Here is a 19,999-nt window from a genome sequence, read left to right as displayed (position 1 = left end):
ATTTTACTAATATTCTTACACCTCAAATAAATACGTTAAAATATTATCAATACATTTTAATTATGCTGAGCGAACGATGACGCAAAGGGACTGGGCGTAGCTTATGTTTAGGGCGCGCGCTCGCCGTCTAGCGGCGCCGCCGTAATGGCGTTAAAGAATATATATGTAGGTCTCACTCACCCAGTGGACTCTGGCCGTACCCTACAGATCTGTGTCCGTCCTCTAGGCCTTTCCGATTTGGGGGCGTTTCAGTGAAGTTACGTTATGTTGGGAACTGTAGCCAGGACTATGGTGAGTAAAACAGCCATTATGGGCAGGTTTTGCATATTGGGCTTTTTTAAGAGACGTAAACAACTGACATTTTGTCGACGTGTTTTAATAAGCATGCGAAGTGTTTATGGCAATAAAAAGCAAACGAAATAGGAAGTATCGTTTGTATTGGGTTTATCGATCGATTCATTTCAGCCATGTCCATTTGACAGCGTCTAAACACGGCTTGGAGTTGGTCGTATTGTGTCTAAAGGGTCTTGACAACTGTAACAAAATTATTGAGGTTGTTAATGACATGAGCATCAATTCTGTTATAACATGTTGCGTTACTGTCATGTGCACCACCGACTCATATTTCCTATCTGATTGCTTTCATTCTGCAAACTTTCATGTCCAGTTATTTAGGGATGGATAGTAATTTATAGGTATTTTATGAGATTTCTCTAGCTTGATCTATATTTGTGTACTTGTTGTATATCTTATGCGACCTTTGGTATGAATATAGTTATATCTGTCGGAGACAAATGCTATAAACTTGTAATGTCTGTACAACGTAGCTTTCCTTCTATGGCAGTGGATCAGCTGTGAATGTATCAGTCTCTAATAATCTATAGACTGATAAATAATTCTTACATCATCTTGGGTTTTTTCAGGTGAAGGCTGGTATGGTCAAACCTTCCAGCCTGGCAAAGCCAGTGTCGGTGACACGGATCACCGGACGATACTTGGCTCACCAGGAGAGTCTCCCTAAACTACCTGTGCCACCCCTGCAACAGACATGCGATCGCTATCTGGCTGTCCTGGACCCCATCTTAGAACCAGAAGAGCTGAATCACACCCGTAAACTGGTGGAGGAGTTTCAGAAGCCAGGTGGAGTTGGAGAACGACTTCAAAAGGGCCTAGAAGGACGAGCGAAGAAGATGGAGAACTGGGTAAGACCTTGAGGAGATGGATTGGGTAGTCAGGAGATGCTTTGTGTGATGGGGCACACAAACTGTAGCACAAAACCTTTACATTTTACGCAGTAATCTATTACAGCTACGTCTTTTGGATTCTTGTTTTATCTTCATCTCTGCTACTCTCCCATTGCTAGCTTTCTGATTGGTGGTTGCAAACAGCCTACCTGGAATATCGGATGCCTGTTGTTATACATTCGAGTCCTGGGGTCGTCCTTCCTCGTCTAGAGTTCAGTGACCGTCAAGGCCAAATGAGGTCAGGTCAAGGTGGCTACATGTATCATCCAAAATAGTCAACACATTTTAACATGGGTCATTTAGTTGATCAAAAACTGTGTCCTTTAAAACCAAATGTCTACTGGAATGTGCCACTTAACATAATAACCATGCATTCATTTGACATCTTCTGAAATCTATAACTTGTAAGTTATTTTGGATAAAGCATCAGAAGTATTGTAAGTTTTATACGCATGACTTTGGTATTGCTAGCACCATGCTTAGCCAGTTACAAAACTTTTCAGACATTTATATTAAATATTATTCTAGTATTTCAACATGAATACAAAGGTTTTTACCTGAACTGAATTCATAGGCAATGCCAGATTTGACACACGTAGTAACATATCTGAATGGTGAGGCACACCAGTTACCCATAAAGGTGACCTTTGTGCAGACTAACCCTCTCTTGCCAAGCTGAGCTTTGCGAAAAGTGCAGGTGGTTGCTGCCTGTAAAGTGCTGTCCTGAAGCCAGCCTTACCCTTTGAACTAGATTCAAATGTTTTGAAAATGGCAAGTAAAACTGCCCACAGATCAGCTACACTGTGTGTTTAAAATGGCTTTTAAAAGGCTTAGTTAACATCAGCCTTTATCATATTTACAGATATGCTGCTAAATTGATCGCAGGGGTTTTAGATTTCAAGACCATGATTGACAAGTAAGTGACATTTTCTTCCCTTGCAGCAGTTGAATGACTTTGAATGTTTATTTAATTTACATGGGTCCATGTTTTACAAATTTATCAGTGAAACGTTGCCAGTGGAGTATCTGGGTGGAAAGCAACTATGTATGAACCAGTATTATCAGGTGCTTTCATCTTGTCGGATCCCTGGAACAAAGAGAGACACCGTTGTCAACTACGCATTGGACAAGAAGTCCCCCGCACATATCACTGTAGTGCACAACTTTCAGGTCAGTCCCTGTTACACACCTCAAGGACTGCAGAAGTGTTAAAGGCGTAGTTTAGGGCTGAAATGATTCCTTGAGTAATTCGGATACAAAAAATCATAGAGTTGAATCCATTTAACTACAGTACACACGGAGCACTGTGTTCCCAACGGACCATTATTACTAACGCTCAGCCCTCTAAACTCTGTACATGTTATAGGGCTCTCAAGTCTCACACATTCACAGTGAGACACACAAAATAAGCGTCTTCGGGCCAAATAAAATTCTGGTAAACTACAGTATTTCTATGTCGACAAATATATTACTATTTAATAGTTTAAAAAAAGAAACGAATTATTTTTATATAAACTAAATGAGTCATGCATAAGCTGAAGTTAGTTGTTTACCTTTGAAATTATTCTTTCTATTTGTATTAATATTTCTTATTTATATATTTGTATTATATTGCAATTCGATTTAAATATGGTAATGGTATGTACTAAGTGACTTTAGTTTTCACAGATATTAATATATGCAATTTCAGCAATAAAATAATATTTTTCTAAAAAGAAAAACTCCTTTTAAGAGACCTGTCTTTTTTTCTCTTGTATATTTAGTATTGCTCATTAATAAAGAAATAGTACTTATTATCCGAATAGCCGATAAATCAATGGAAAAATCAGTAGAATAATAGATTAGTAAAACAATCAATAGCTGCAGACCTAGTGTACCAAGCCTACTTTGCTCTAGTTCAAAATTCTTTAACTTTGTGTTTACGTTTATTTTATAAACAAATTAAATATGTTCTTCCAGAGCAACCCAGAAAATTGTTCTTAATAACCAGGTCTAAGTAAGCGAATGACCATGACAGAAAGGCAGTGCTGTACTGTGTTTTAACTGTGTGCAGCTGAAGTGATTTAACCAAAGAAAATTATTTATAAATTATCGGCTACAATAATTTTGGCCTATATTTTATTATTGAGCAATACGATAACAGTAAAAACGTCCATTTATCGGCCTATACCGATGTTTCTGATAATTTGCATCCCTAATTTAAATTTTTTATTTTCGGGGTAACTGTGGCTTTCTTTGTCAAATCCACTTCCTGTTGTTAACGTTTATAATCATTATTGCTTTTGTTTTTACATTATTGAAGTTTTTCGTGCTGGATGTGTACAATAGCGATGGCACACCACTGACAGTGGATCAGATCTACATCCAGCTGGAGAAGATCTGGAACTCCTCTTTACAGACCAACAAAGAGCCTATTGGCATCCTCACCTCCAACCACCGCAACAGCTGGGGCAAAGCCTACAACAACCTCATTAAGGGTTAGCAATATCTGCCAATGCTTTGTGTCCTTACCACAGCATATTAGCAGCTTCAACGGTTTAATAAAATACTGAGCAGTTCTCCTGAAAATAATGTGATTATTCAGTAACTTTACAGACTTGCATGCATTTTTCTATTGAAGTACTTCATTTTCTTTTCTTGATTAATTTCAGACAAGACTAATGAAGAATCAGTGAGAGCCATTCAGAAGAGCATTTTCACAATTTGTCTGGACGCTCCAATGGCACGTGCATCTGATGACATGTACCAGACTCGAGCTGCAGTTCAGATGTTGCATGGTGGGGGCAGCAGGTGGAACAGTGGCAATCGCTGGTTTGACAAAACATTGCAAGTAAGTCCTACCAGTTAATGTACAGTACAGTAGTGGTGCATTATTCACATCTTAACTCTTTATTCAAAAACTTTATTAAAGGTACATTACAAAAGTTGTATGCATGTTCCATTGGTGTGTTTGAAGCTCAGCTGTGAGAAGACATGACAAAGAAAATTGCACAAAACACATGAGCAAAGTCGGAAACACCCCAGGAAGATATTACACAATATTACCACATGATAAGAAGTTTGAGACTCTAATCATCTCTCTTTTAAAATAATCTAATCTGTTCAAATGATGTACTTGTAGTTTATTATTGGAGAAGATGGGATGTGTGGATTGATCTATGAACACGCCCCTGCTGAAGGCCCACCTATAGTTGCACTACTTGACCATGTGGTGGAATACACGTAAGGCTATAAATAAGAGACTAACACTGATTTAATATGTGCTAGGACTGTTTATTCCCAAAATAATTAGTAGAATTATCATTTTTGTTGTATTTGTGCAGGAAAAAATCAGAGATGGTCCGTACTCCAATGGTCCCTCTGCGTATGCCTCAGAAACTTTGTTTCAACATCACGCCGGAGATCAAAAATGACATTGAAGAGGCCAAACAAAACCTGAACATGTGAGAAGTTGAGAATGTCTTCCCACAGAAAGACCAAAATGCATTTCTCCTCACTTACAGTTTCGTTTTATGTGTGTAGTTTTTTAAAGGGATAGCTCACCCCAAAATAAATGTACTGTCATCATTTATTCTATCTCAAATAATTGAAAGCCTGTATATAGGGTCTGTCACACCACAGGAATTTCATAGTTCTGGGACGAATTGACAGTATTGAAGTACCTGCTTTTTGTTCTGTTGGCACAGTAGGAGCCGGCCAGAATTTTAGTTCGGGAGAACCTTTTTGGAGGAACACATAATCTTCTTCTCCGAGGCAGGGTCTAAACTAGAAGGATAGGAACGGCATGTGACGTGAGCAAATGATGATTGGCCGAACACAGCACTGATCACTGCATCGGAAATCATTCTGTTGTTTGTCCTTATTCCACGGACACACTTAAATGTCGTCGCTTTTGACCGGCTTACGTCACTGAATAGTTTATTTTGCCGGTGCAAATGCAATCGGGGAAATGGCCTGTGGAAATACTTAGTTTGCATAGGATAGCCCTCTTTACTCATTTCCGAACTTTGTTCCCAAACTTATCCGGTCGAAAAGCACCTTATGACTCTCTCTTCTATGTGACACAAAAGATACATAGTGGAAATTAAATATTCTTCAAAATGTCTTCTTTTATATTCTGTAGAAGAACAAAAGTGATGAATAATTTAAGTTAATTATTAAATTAGGATACAATTTTTTTTTTAAGTCTGAAACTTTGGAGACGCAGTCTTCAAATATGAATTCTTGTCTCTTTATTTGCAGTATGGTTCATGACTTAGATATAAAAGTCAATGTATTCTCCCATTTTGGCAAAAATTTCCCGAAGTCGCAGAAGATGAGCCCCGATGCATTTATTCAGATGGCCCTTCAGCTGGCATACTACAGGTAAACCTTGAAATCTATAAAATCATTTTGTTGTTATTGTAATTATCAGTTCAGCTCATTCAGTATGTTCAATGTTCAGGATGTACAAGCGCTGCTGTCCAACCTACGAGAGCGCCTCTCTCCGCATGTTCAGACTGGGCCGCACAGACACCATTCGCTCCACATCCATCGACTCGGCCAGGTTCACAAAGGCCATGGATGACCCGACTAAACAGGTGGGTTCACTTTTAGTAAACATTTAAGTTGTAACATATTCACCCTTTAACTATCGATGTAATTTGCTGAAAGACTGTATTACAAACATTGTATGTAGCTGACGGTGACTTTTACAGTGATTTCCTCTGTAATTCTGCATAAGCATACATCGTCATCATAAATATGTTGTAAGGGAGAACATATCAGCTGAGATTCCTGTTTGAGTGACAGTGTAATTTCGATTGACAGAACACAGAGAAGGTGGTGCTACTGCAGAAAGCCATTAAAGCACACAGAGCTTATACAGACATGGTGAGTAAATGCACACTACTGGATATTTAGACCATCATTAATATTTTACTACAGTATGCATGTTGTATCAGTCACTGTTTGTGTGCTGCTACACTCTGCTGTCTTCATCCTATGTTTGCCCAGGCGGTCCAAGGTCAAGCCATTGACAGACATTTGATTGGTTTGAAACTGCAGGCTATTGAGGACCTGGCTACCCCGCCGGAGATATTCATGGATACCTCGTATGCTGTAGCATTACATTACAACCTCTCCACCAGCCAGGTACTGCCCAAAAGTGCTTTTACTATAAGCCTTCATTCATGGTCCGTGTCCTCTTAACAGGTGAATCTGCACTGCATGTTATTGGACCTATTGCAATATGTACATGCAAAGCAGTGAATGTACTGTACTTAAAAACCTTTGGGCAAAAGTGATGTGTCTACCCTTGATGTTATAGTTAAACAATTACCAACTTGTCTCTATTTCATCTTCTGTTTGAAACATAAAATTGCAGGTACATGTGTTTAGAAATAAGTCCAATTATAAATCATTGTTATAAGCTAAGCTCACAGTTGTGAACAGTGATAAGGTCGTTTTCAACAATGATTGTAAATGTACTGAATTAAATTTTTTGTTTATTTAAAAAAGTTGGGCGGATGGCAGCTTTAGAACTACGGTCTATAACTTTTTTTGGTTAATAATAAAAACATTGTTAAGGAAGGACATAAAAAATGCTACTAATTTGCAACGATAAACCTTTAGTAATGATTTATAAATTGAGATGTCAAGTGCAATTTTACATTCTTACATTTAAGTACATAAAGTAACCTGGTGGCAATAGAGAAAATGAATGATTAGCATATAATCTGTTATTAAAAATCTATAGTTTTTTTTATTGTCTTCTATTAAATTACCTAATTGTTACTCAAATCTTCAGTCATTATTTAGCTGTAAAAAATCTAGCATTTTTCACTAAGCAGAGTTGCTTAAGCTCAACTGGTAAGAGTATTGCACGTGCAGTGCCTAGCTCATGGGTTCATTTCCTAGGAAACACACAAGCTGCTTAAACATAAACCTGCACTGTAAGTTGCTTTGGAAAAAACTATCTGCTAACCACATACTTTTACTATTGTCTCTTCCCTTCCGTTCTCTCCAACTTGCCCAGGTGCCCGCTAAAACCGACTGTGTGATGTGCTTCGGTCCTGTGGTACCAGACGGTTACGGCGTGTGCTACAACCCCATGGAATCCCACATAAATTACTCGGTTTCTGCATTCAACAGCTGTAAGGACACAAACGCATCACAAATGGCCCAGGCTCTAATGGACGCTCTCATAGACATGAAGACCCTTCTGGAACAGACGCCCAAGTCCAAGCTTTAAGGACACTTTGACATTTCATTGAGCAGTCGACAAGAAGAGACTTTTGTTTTGTATGTAATTAAGACTGAAGTTGACTAGATTTCATGAATGTTCAGTGGCCTGAATAATCTTCAACTTTGTTCATGTGCTTCAGTTTTTATTTTTTCAAACTGGCAAGAAATCAAATTGGTTTGTCAATCAGGTTTTGCTGATTTCTGTTTTGTTTTTTATTTGGCATAGTTTTCTCAATACAATGTACCAGATATACGTAGCTGGGCATTTCGATAAGAAAACTATTCTCTAGAAATTAGATAGTAAATATAACAAATTACTAAAAAATGATCGACTAGTGTATGCATTGTTAAACACCGTTTTAAATGCCATTATGTAAATACTGACATTTTAAAAGCAGTGGTTTTGCAGTTCTTAAATACACTGCTGCAATTTGCTCAACAACATGCTTTTGATGAATATGAAGTTACTTAAGTCTTTTCTGGCTTTCATAACCAGTGCCAAAAGCTCAGTCTCTGAAACCTGGTAACCTGTAATGCCTAATTATGAGCATTGCAAATGAAGACGACCATTTCAGTGTTCGACTGTCCTTACAAATATACTGAAACATTTGTAAACATTTGGCCCTCACAGGTATAGTCTATGCATTGAAAAAGCTGATTCTGAGCCTTGTTTAATGTTTTTTTTGTATTGATTTTTAGATCATTTGACTATGAGAGTACATTGTATTGGTTTAGCTGCATGTTGTATTTTCTTGGAATTGAAAATGATAGATCATATTTTGTTTTCATATGCACTATTCGAACAATAAGGCTCCTACTTGCGTTTGCTATATCTGTCTGAACACTGACGCCGCATTGGACTATTAACCTGTTATAACGAATCAGAAGAGATATTATTCTTTATTTTCACAATGCCGACTGTGCCCTACAGGTGTGTATATACACAAGTAAAATACAAAGGCAAATCTTTGGATGATTGCTGAGCACAAAATAAAATTTGGGATTTTTTCAAATGACATGCAACAGAATTGGTCTCTAATGTATGTTTCAGAAAAAGCCAGGCCTGAGCTCTGTAGCTAAGCTGAATTATTTACTGAAAATACCACGCTGAAGCGTTCAAAGGAAGTTCCTCCAGTTGTTGTGGGAATTCTCTAAAGCTATTACAGAGGGAATTCTCTAAAATGATTACAGAGCAAACATTTATTTTCAAAATGACCTTTAAATAATTGGTCATTCAACCGTGTTTTGACAGCATTATTAGTCAAAATGTTGTAGTTAATAAAATGTCTATTCCTGTTTCAGATGTGATCCAGGGAAAGGGTCAAGCTGTCACTGTTAGGGTGGATGTGGCCTTTTCTTGATAACTTTTTCAAAACCATTCTCTATGACAGATGTGACATCTCACACTTTAGATGTATACGACTTTATGATATATTTTAATTGTATTATTATTTTCTCTTTTTAAAGAAATTAAAATGTTGGCTCAATCTCCAAATTCTTGTTAATGAGACACGGCTCGATAGACGTAAGTCATGCCCTCATTGAGACGAATCAATTCACTGGCATTTAAAATGAATGTTTGCAGTTCAGCTAGAAATCTATAAATGTGAAACATCATTGTGTCTCTCAGATTTTTTTATATTTAGGCAAAGAAAATCTGAAGAGCACTGAATGACAACCACAATTAATATTTTCAATAAAATCACTGTTAATGTAAATAGAGACATCGGAGATTTGTTTAGGTAAGCTCACTACTTTTTTGGCTCATTGTTCGGGATAGGTAAAAACAGGCCTATCGTCTCAAAGAGGATACAGGACATTAAATTACACTTGGTACTGAAAGCTTAGCTGTGATGCATTTGATGATCATGAAATGTTTAAAGTTACAATACAGATATAAACAAATGGAAAACATGGCAGGTCAATATAGCCTACAATAACATAGATATAATATACATCTTTAATTGAATTTCATGTTTAAAGTCATGCAACCGTTTAAGATTATTCTCCAAAAGACAGCAGTAACATGCCACATGCCAAAAATGATCAGTTCTTCAACAGACATTGTGGGCTTTGGTTAGTTATCTATAAAATCTACAAAATAACACTATGTCCTGTGGACAGAGGAAAACAAGGAAATGCCAGCATACTTGTAAACTAATGTTCTGTAAATAAATGTTCCACTAAGATTCAATTCAACTATGCATGGTGTCACAGAGAGTGTGTAATTTATAATGAAAGAGCAGACGTACACAAGCCTACCAAAGTTAATAACAGTAATGAGTAGTTTATACTAACTTCTAGTGCAGTCAGTTTTTGGTACATACACTGCAGTGTACTTAAGATTGCACATTCTACTCATAAACTCAAAAGCTTTCATATTGACATGTTGAAGTTTTTTAACAGCAAGTGTAAGACACAAAGAAAATTGTCCAGTACAGAATAGTCACCAATCATACGATGGTTTGTCATGTCATTTTCAGGGCCTGCTAATATACATTTAATATCATGTCTTAAAACCATAATATCATTTATTTACAGGTAAATGGGCAACTGTGTGAAATAAGTGAAAAGGAAATTTGCATATAAGAGCACTTAGAGTGATTTCAAAAACAGGGCAGTACGTTCAGTGACTGAAGGCGAACAATATAATTTACCCATCAGTGCAGAACAGAAAATGTTTATGATGCAGAATGTTATGTAGCAACGTAAAGTGCCACAAAAGATTTCAACTTATTTCCTATTTTGTTGAATTGCAAATTAAAAATATATAAAAATTTATATAATTTTAACAATAAAAACAAATTATAACAGCAACCTTAAGGGTTTAAGGTATTAGAATACTTTCTGACGTTACTGTAGGACAAGGGTGGAAGCTGGTCTCATTGTACCGTGACAAAACTAGACATAAATGGGGTAAGAGAAGCATGTAGTTGAGGATGTACCTCAATCATAAAAAAACATTTAAATAATTAAAAAATATCTAATACAAAAAAGGAGAAACGTGCATTTTTATATCAATATGTTTTCCTAGTATGTTACGGGATATATATTACCGAATACTAGCTTTTAATTTGATTATATCCGTACGACGAAAACAGTCTTGCAGTGCTGCATGTAGGTTCCACTTTCATCGGCTAGATATGGTGGAAATGAAATGGAGGTATGAGAATATCCAGTAACTTCTAAAGGGCTTGAAGGTTCACAGACGACAATGTCATGCATGAGAGGAAAGGAACAACAATGATGCATGAGGTATAAATCATACGTCAAAAAAAAGGTCACAGTGAAAGTTTGCCAGCTTCAGCCATGATAGAGGCGGATCCGTTGAGATACAGAAGCTCGACACAGTGGGCAGGACTGCAGAGCGTCGCTGCAGGTCCGGCAACAGCACACATGCCCACAAGGCAGAAAGATCATCTGTGACTACATACAAGAGATGAGAAATTGTTGTTATATTTTTAGTTCATATCAAAAGCTTCTGAAAAGCTCAACTAAAGGTTTTATTAAGTTCAAAGGATTTGTGAAAGTACAGTTTAAGAGTTAAGAATTACCTGACCACTATATGGTTCTATAGCAATATACTTTAATAACTCTTTGTTTGTGTGTACTGTAACACACAAAAGCACATAGTTTCAACCGGAGTAAATAAATTGTTCTTTAATAAATTTTGTCATTATTTACTCACCCTCAGATTGCTCCAAACATGTATAAAATAATTTGTTTTGCTGGACACACACAAATACATTTGTAAGTTTGTCATATCTTACTTTTATTGACTATATATTTATTTTCCCTACTATGGTAGTAAATGGTGGGTGAGATACGACATTCTTCCAAATGTCTTTCTGTGTGTTCAGCAAAACAAAGATATTTATATAGGTTTGGGACAATATAAGGGTGAGTAAATGATGACAGATTTTCATTTTTGGGTGAAATATCCCTTTAAGAGGGCTGAGTTTATGACCTACACTGCAGCCAGCCACCAGAGGGCACATTTGGGGAATACTAGTGAGTTTCTAGTAACGTTTTTGGTCTTACCTCATGCTCCATGCACACCACACACTCAGAGCTGCTGGGTCCATCAGAACTCGGGGCAGTGGGTGTGAGGGGGGTATTTGGGGTGTTGGGTGTCAGTGGAGGAGTGAGCTGCAGTTGCAGTTGGGGGCTAGAAGCAGACGGACCAGTTTCCTCTCTGGCTGTTTTAGGCAGTGCTGGAGAGACAAATACATATGATTATATATTGTTAATATATATTGTATTAAGATTTAAACAAATAAATGCTTTAATATATAGAGAATTTTTTAAACATTAAAAATAATTCACAGCTCCAATTCCAAATATGATATATCATGTCTTCAAGAAAAATGTTGTATCTTACGGTCAGAAAAGGTGCGTTCCCTGGCCCAGTGAAGAAGAGCTTTCTGCACACCGACCTCATTGATCCCCAGCTGTAATAAAAACACAGCAAAGATGTAGCTAAGTACGAATAATCCGAAAATGATGACAAATGCCTACAAACACAGACAGTACAGCATCACTAAAAGTGCCAACCTTGCTAAGATCTTTAGTGGTCATGTGACGCAAGGCCTCAGCAGTGATTCGATGATGAGATATGATTGGCAGGTAGTGTTGAGCAGAGAGTTTACACAACAGATTGCCAAGCTCTCTATCCACGGCACTCTCCTGAAAAGAAAGAAGAGCACAGTTTAAATGATATGGCACCTCAAACATAGTAACTCTAGTCTATATATGGGAACAACTCTTAATGTTTCTGACCTGCATACGCAGAGATAGTGGTTTAGCATCAAGGAGTCTCTGATATTGTATCATCCAGTAGTTTTGTTGATTGTATAGACTCTTCTGCTCCATCTCGGTCTAAAAACCAGAGAAAACACAGGCAAGAAACATCACACACATGAATAGGTATGTACATTTGTAGCCTTTGTCATGGCCAAATTGAACATTATGTATTAGTATATATTTTTTAAGTATCAAGACGCTAGATTTTGTGTAGTCTCAGCCTCAAAATGAATTGTCGTTGGTTGCATTACATGACAGTTTTCCTAAGTGGGCAGTTCTTGGCCAGCATAAACTGCAATGTGCCTGTGCAAGGGAGTTTGACATCTGTGACCGAAGCATGTGAAATGTTTCAGTCAACTGTTTTAGTGTCCAGTGTCTCCTATGGAAGCTGGTCCAGGATTGTTGAACTGTCTAGAACCTGTCAATCACTCACCAGGACCTGCCTGAGCTCCTCCTCCCTCTGGTCCTTCTGTTTGAATAACTGCTGCAGTAGATCTGTCAGAGCTGTCCTCTGCTCAGCCAGCACCTCCTACCACAGCCCAAACACACACACATTGTAAATACATACATAAACATTACACAGAATGCCTATTCTATCAGAATGACTGTTGTGACAACTTGTAGAGGCGATGTGAGCGTGTTATTTAAACAGCAATGGGATGGAATGACTATTTGGAGTAACCAGAGAGGGCTTATGCAGAAATAATATAGTGATAAAATTAAACCATGAGTCATAGATGCTTGCATAATATCCCCACTCCTCTCTATTCTCAACAGCATGCTAAACCACACACAGGAACCACCACATACTGTATCTCCTGCTGACACTTACCTGTAGGTTCTCATTGTCCAAATTCCTCCTTTTAACCTCCAGCTTTGTCAACTGCATTAACTCTGCCTCAATCCGTTTAATCTAAGGATAAAAGCATATAGTGGGGGTGTGAATGGCCCCATGGAGACATGACAGACACCTTTTGGGATCTGGCATTGTGAAGGTTGTGTCCAATGAGAGGTGGGATGTGAGAAGCGTGGGCTGACTGTAGCTGCGCATAAGAACCAAAATGTTTAGTGGAACGGGCCAAAATGTGATAGAATGACAAGACTAGCTTAAACATTATTATTTCAAATGTGGACTTATAAAGTACTTAGTAAATCTCCTGAAGCTTCTTTCTGAAAAAACAGAATCAAATTATAATTTCTTCATACATGCATATTCTGCAATTGATCTGAACAGATCCTTAAATTTGCTGACATAAAAGGTAACCAAACCAATCAGCAATTTGATATAAACTCCTGTATCTACTTTATAATACTAATAATCCCATAATGCATATTTGAAAATGTGGTTATTTTCATCTGTTGTCATGGAAACAGAGCAGCATACCTGATTGCGGATGTAAGCGTGCACACTGTCCTTCTGGAGCTGAAGGGCCTCAAAAGCAGCTTTCTGGATTTCCTCCTGAGCCCATCAGAAACAGGGTCATTTTAACACAAAAAAGGCAAACTCATCCTTTATTACCACTGACCACCAATGGCAAAAATAAAAGTTTATATTTTACCAGTCTGACAATGATATTATTTAGCATTTCATTAACGTATTTTGCATGTAGAGCAAATAATGGTATGAAAGCTGTTTTTAACTTTTTCTAATGAGAATAATGCAGAATAAAGTTTTATTTTGGGAAAATATACAGCCGTGGAAAACATTAAGAGAAATTTACAGTTTTACAATTAATCGGCATTTCTAAATGTATTGTGGCCATTCCAGCCCAATGTCTGTTTAATTTAAATAAAATCAAACCTCAGGAGTGATTGAAAGCAATGTGAAAGACTGACAGCATGACAAGACACAGGAAAACTGTGTTCAAAATCAGGTTTATCACTTTTTTTTACTTTTCATAAATACGTGTACAAATATTACAGTGGTGTTGCTTAAAATTGAGAATCTTTTCTCTTATTTTGACCCGTTTCCCCAGTTTTCATTTTCTGCAGATAAATGCAAGTAGAAACTATATTTTTATTTGAAATATTGTTAGTTGTTCACAGAATGAAACAAAATGACCATTTTACCTTAACACATACCTATAAATAGTAAATTCAGAAAAACGGAAAATCATTTTAAATGGCCTCCCTGTTTAATCATATCGCTAGTGTTTTTGTAGGTTTATACGGCATAATTACCTCTCTGAGGATCTGATTAATAGCTTTGTTTTTGTCTAGCTGCTGCAGGAACAAAACTTGGTCAAATTTTTTATCCAACCACTGCAAACTGAACAAACAATAAAAGAGACAAAAGGAGAAAAAAGGTAAAATAACTGCATCATTTTCAGCTACAGATTAGTAAACAGAAAACAACAATTAGACACAACTTAAGCATGTACAGTCCTACCTCCTGCTGGCCTCACACACCAGAATCTGTTTTCTGGCTTCACTGGCTTCCTGCATTAACCGTAGAGAGCAACTCTCAAACAGCATCCTCTGCATGGCACCTGTAAACATGCAGTCACTTTTAGACCATCTTTTACCATCTTTATAATTTCTCGTTTGTACAACCACATTCCAACACAGATTGCATCCAAACCTGACTTTGTTAGAAATTTTAGATAGTCTCTAAACAGATTCCACAAGTGTCAAGATAACTCTGACTCATGGTTTCTTACTGCTACCATAATAAACTTCTCAATGGTTCTGACCAAAAAAGAGCTTCGCTATGATATAGAAAACCAAACAGCTTTATCTTTATATTCCAAAAAGGGTTTGTTGATAAATCTAAAATCTTCAAAACTCACTGGCCACTTCCTTCTTCCTCAAAGAGTCCGCTTCTTCCTGTGTGATGGCTGTAAGGTGTTCCATACGTATTCTTAAAAAAAAAACCCACAATAAAACACAACCACAACCATCTCTGTTTAAATGAAGAAAAAACTTTTTCTGTGTTTAAAACTTATCTTCCGACCAGCAGATTTTTTAAAAACCAAATAAACGGTTGATAAAATAAACATGAACGAAGTTCAGAAAAACTTAAAGAGGTAGTTTTATGAAAATTCTGTCATCATTTACTCACCCTTAAGTTGTTCCAAATCTGTATAAATTTATTTGTTCACACAAAGAAAGATATTTAAAAGAATGTGTGTAACCAAACAGTTTTGGGGCCTGATTAACTACTATAATAGGAAGAAAAACTACTATGGTAGTCAATGGTGCCCCAGAAGTGTACAGTTTCCCACATTCTTCAAAATATTTTTGTGTTCAACTAAAATAAGAAGTGTATACAGGTATGGAACAACTTGAGTGAATGATAACTAAATTAACATGTTTGGGTGAACTATCCCATTACATTTCTGAGAACAAATCTAAGTGCAGTCTGCACTCTAGATTTCTTAAGTGGCTCCATTAGATAGAGAAATTCACTTAGCAGATGCTTTATTGATGGAAGATCACAGTCCATTAGAGAGCAGCGTGCCATACTTACCGGTCCTCCTCTAGAGCTTGCAGAAAGGCAGCACTCTTTTCTTGTCTATTAAACACAGAGCAAAAATATTCAAAATACATAGCAAACCATAAACAGAAAACTACTGGATTGAGCATGATGGAAGCATAAGTAGCATCTACAAAAACAGCCCGCTGTGACCTCACCGTTTGTTATCAAGCAGAAGGTCAGAGACTCGACTCATCAAGGTGCTCTCTGCCTGACGGACTTTATCTAGTATCTTTAGCCTCTCTACTTCTTGGGCCTTCTGCTGCTGGGACACACCTAATTCTAACCGCTCCTGCGCCTAAGAAAGAGACAAGGTCATAGAAAATTCAATGCTTTCATTATTTTGCAGCCTTATCTGTTGCCCTGTTCAGTAACATTAAAGACAAATCTAAAGTGTTTGGATACGTGTTTATCTGATTGCTTCAATAGTTGTGCTGTATCCAGTTGGCATAGTTACCTGTCTGACGGACAACAATATGTCTTCTTTACGAGAGTTGTTGAGGACAAGAAATTGAGCTTGCTCTCTCTGTTTCTCCTCTAGCTCCTTCTCAAAGATCAACTTTTCCTGCCTTTTCTGCTCCTGAGATAGGAACAGAGACACGTCAATACTATTTCATTTAAAGATACAGTTATAACACAAAAATATAATCAAACATACCTTTCTCTTCTCATAGTCCATAATTTTGTTCTGTAGTGTCAGCAAGAATTAAAAACAATTGGCAAATAATTATTACATTAGCAGATAAATGATTGTTTTGTAAAACAGCATGAAAAAGAATGAAAACGTCTAAATGAGGTTAAAGGCTTTTTATAGAGACTCAACGATGTCAGCTCCAGAACAGTGTACCAATCAGAGGACCCCGGAGGCGCGGAGAGTCTTGCGAGGCTTTGTTTACAGTTACAAGTTGGCAAATCAATTTCTTTCTTTGTTCGTCTTTTGACAATTAAATGTATTTATAACAATAATCACAGCAAACATTTAACCTTGCAATGTTCAAGACCTCATCTAACAATATGTTCAATAACTGCATGAGATGTGATAATGTTTACTGACCTGCCAGGCCGTCTCCTCCCCGTCAACACAATCACAATCCACCTCCTGCTTCATCCCATCATGCTCCAGCACAGGCAGGAGATACTGGGATGGAGAGCAATACTCTAGACCCATCTCTAAAGCATATTAAACAAAATTATAAAACATATATTATACAGAATTGCCTTAATCTATATGAAGTTTGCCATTTCGTAAGGTGGACTGCCAAGAGCTTTTTGAGACTCACCTGAACAGAGGTAACGCTGCACTTCCTCTGTGCCGCCTGTACACACTGATGAAGGAGGATAGGTCATAACATGTGCATCCAGGATAAGACTCTGCCACATCACATTACACACGACACATGCATCAGTGTTTTTCATTCATTATACATCAATGTCTACATCATTATATGAAATGACTTATTCCTAAACATTTACAACAAAACACTCACTTCCAGAGTGCGAACACAGGCCAGCTCTTTGGGCAGTTCTCGGATGCTGTTTTCACTTAGGTCCAGTGTTCGCAGACTGCTCATGCGACCCACAGACACAGGAATCACAGTAAGACAGTTTGCTGTGTAAATGAAAGCATTATGTTTAATATGGGACTCATGATATAATGTCAACAGCAATATATGTATCAAAATGCTTTCTCTTTATGTTTATATATTCACTTATATTAAAGGGATATTTCGCCCAAAAATGGGAAATTCTGTTATTGTTTACTCATCCTCGAGTTGTTCCAAATGTAACTAAATTTCTTTGTTCTGATGAACACAGAGAAAGATATTTGAAATAATGGTTATAACCAAACAGATCTCAACACCCATTGAATCCCATAGCAGGAAAAATTACTTTATAATCTTTTTGATCTACTGACCACAAAAGAAGACATTTTGAAGAATGTAGAACAGCAAACAGTTATGGGGCACTTTTGACTACCATTGTTTTTTTCCTACTATGGTAGTCAATGGGTGTTGAGACTTATCAGCATTCAGGTTATTAGCATTCTTCCAAATATCTCTCTCTGTGTTTATAAGAACAAATAAACGTATACACGTTTGGAAAAAACTCGAAGGTAAGTAAATTATGGCAGAATTTTCATATTTGGGTAAAGTATCCCTTTAACTTGCTCTATAAAGCTGCAAGTTAAAATTTCTAACATGGTAAGTGAAAAAAAACTGGATCAGTAAAGTAAAGAATATTCAATGCTGTAATGAAGGCATTTTAAGAGGATGAAAGCGCATAATACAGACCTTTCACATTAAGTGTCTGTAGATACCTTAGATCCCCTATAGAGTCTGGCAGCTGTTTTATGTGATTCTTCTCAACATTCAGGACCTAGTAAATAAAAAATGAATCATTGTTTAAATATGTCTTATTTAAGTGTTATGAGAGACCATTCTATGTTGGTAATATAGTCAGTATATGCTATGTAGATTTTTGCTTTAATGTAACAGTTTTAAATAATAGAAATATTACTAAGAACTTTTCATTAAAATGTTACTAAATGCAGCCCTTTTTCAAGTTCCATTTTAGCATTAATATATACTTCCTGACGTTTAATGTTTAGAAATTAATAGTTTCCCTTTATAGACCGTAGGTTCTAATGGTAAGCAGTAAGTAAACAGGAAGTTTACATCGAAGCTGTTGCGTACTGTATCTAAGCACAGCTGGAATGGTTTGTTGACCAATCAGCATTCAGGATCAGTGCTATTGGTTTCATAATATCACATAAAAATCAACAACACACCTCACAGCTTTAAATATTTAATACATTTACCTGCAAGGACAAAAGCTGCCCAAGGTCATCAGGAAGCGATGTGAGTTTATTTTCATGGAGGTCTAAAACCTTAAAAAATTGATAAAGAGAGTTGTTACTGTACAGATGTTCAAAAAGGGAAATTCATATTGGTGTCTTAACATTTAATTTCTCTCACCTTTAACGTTGCTAAGGCACTAATGCAGCAACCTTTAGGTATGAGTGATTTTAGGTAATTTCCATGGAATATGAACACCTGGAATAAGTGGAAACTCATTTATATTTATATTCGGAAGATGCTTTTTTCTTAAACTACTCATTCAGTTCAGTTCAATTCAATTCCATTTTTATTTATATAGCGCTTTTCACAATGTGCATTGTTCCAAATTAGCTTTACAGGGGATTAATTGTATCATGTATTAATTGTATACTAGAATTGCATACTCTATATTTTGTCTTTCAGAATGTGTGTTTCGTGGGAATCAAACCATGACTTTTACGCAATACTCTCCCAACAGAGCTACAGGAACATAGCTCCTGTCATATTTTCACTGACCACAGTTCAAAGAAAACCAAAACAGTATTGTAAACAGACTCACTTTTTTCTGGAGCACTTTACAAAGGGAGAAGGCACATGAAGGAACCTGCAGAAAAAAGCAAACAGATAGCAATAGTAAGAAATATCCCCATGCAAAATGCAAAAGACTTTTATAAATCACAAAGTGGTTAGTACTGTTGCTTTGTGATTAGAGTTTCTGTAACTCACCTCTGTAAGCTCACAAGAAGAAATATCCAGAACATCATCTGCACCTGCTTCTTTGGCCTGCACAAAACATCGTATTAGGGTCCCAAACACTGCGACAGTAAGATGTAACCATATATAGATACAGAGTTGAAATAAAGAACCTCGAAGACATAAACAAACGCGTGTACACTCGAATGCAATGACACATGCACAAACCCACCAAGCACAGCTGGTTCTCAAGTCGCTTCTTTGAATCCTCACTGGGTTTCTTCTTCTTCGAGAACAGAAACATTCTGAAAGATCCCTATGTGCGCCCTTGGTCAAGCTACTAGAGCCAGTGCCAGTATTTAGTGTAAATGCAGAGTAAGTTCAACTAACGTTATTCCAAACATCAACTTTTACAATAAAATTGTCTTATTAACTAGTCTTAAGCCCACACTCACACATCTATCCGAGATTCATGTACGTATAGTTCGATTTAGTCTGAGGCTGATGTAATCGATTTGTTTTGAAACCAAGTAACGTTAACATTAACGACAAAAAAGACAGTACCTTACAAGAAATGACGAAAGCACAAGTTCTGACGTCTATGTGACATCTAAACGACTACGTCAAAACACAAGCTGATTGAGACACATCTCTTAAATGCTTTTTAAAACAATGTATTGCTCCGTCTGGTGCAACACAGCCCTTCAGCTCCAATTCCCAAA

The 19,999-nt window shown here is 37.0% G+C and overlaps 2 protein-coding genes across 2 annotated transcripts; one reads left to right on the top strand and one right to left on the bottom strand.

Annotated features, from left to right (window-relative positions):
* Nucleotides 1–109: 109 nt before the first annotated feature.
* Nucleotides 110–8,495, top strand: crata (carnitine O-acetyltransferase a). Its single transcript, XM_079483232.1, has 14 exons — nucleotides 110–291; nucleotides 924–1,202; nucleotides 1,364–1,482; nucleotides 2,107–2,160; nucleotides 2,249–2,414; nucleotides 3,547–3,721; nucleotides 3,896–4,074; nucleotides 4,366–4,466; nucleotides 4,568–4,687; nucleotides 5,487–5,609; nucleotides 5,689–5,824; nucleotides 6,054–6,116; nucleotides 6,240–6,377; nucleotides 7,261–8,495. The coding sequence occupies exons 1-14, from the start codon at nucleotides 265–267 to the stop codon at nucleotides 7,474–7,476; spliced, it is 1,896 nt and encodes a 631-aa protein (XP_079339358.1). The 5' UTR covers nucleotides 110–264; the 3' UTR covers nucleotides 7,477–8,495.
* Nucleotides 8,496–9,082: 587 nt separating this feature from the next.
* Nucleotides 9,083–19,991, bottom strand: lrsam1 (leucine rich repeat and sterile alpha motif containing 1). Its single transcript, XM_079475067.1, has 24 exons — nucleotides 19,510–19,991; nucleotides 19,311–19,367; nucleotides 19,144–19,188; nucleotides 18,723–18,800; nucleotides 18,566–18,634; nucleotides 18,039–18,123; nucleotides 17,235–17,356; nucleotides 17,028–17,118; nucleotides 16,802–16,917; nucleotides 16,406–16,435; nucleotides 16,205–16,327; nucleotides 15,906–16,045; nucleotides 15,742–15,786; nucleotides 15,062–15,132; nucleotides 14,662–14,761; nucleotides 14,454–14,541; nucleotides 13,657–13,731; nucleotides 13,105–13,185; nucleotides 12,706–12,801; nucleotides 12,249–12,347; nucleotides 12,024–12,155; nucleotides 11,851–11,920; nucleotides 11,511–11,683; nucleotides 9,083–10,895 (listed from the first exon to the last, which is right to left on the bottom strand). Exons 1-24 carry the CDS (start codon nucleotides 19,579–19,581, stop codon nucleotides 10,773–10,775), a joined length of 2,181 nt encoding a protein of 726 aa, XP_079331193.1. The 5' UTR covers nucleotides 19,582–19,991; the 3' UTR covers nucleotides 9,083–10,772.
* Between the last annotated feature and the right edge of the window lie 8 nt (nucleotides 19,992–19,999).

Source organism: Barbatula barbatula (assembly GCF_947034865.1).
Source record: "Barbatula barbatula genome assembly, chromosome: 2".
In the NCBI taxonomy this organism is placed as follows: Eukaryota; Metazoa; Chordata; class Actinopteri; order Cypriniformes; family Nemacheilidae; genus Barbatula; species Barbatula barbatula.
The sequence above is the reverse complement of the archived record's forward strand: the minus strand, read 5'-3'. Positions and strand labels throughout refer to the sequence as shown.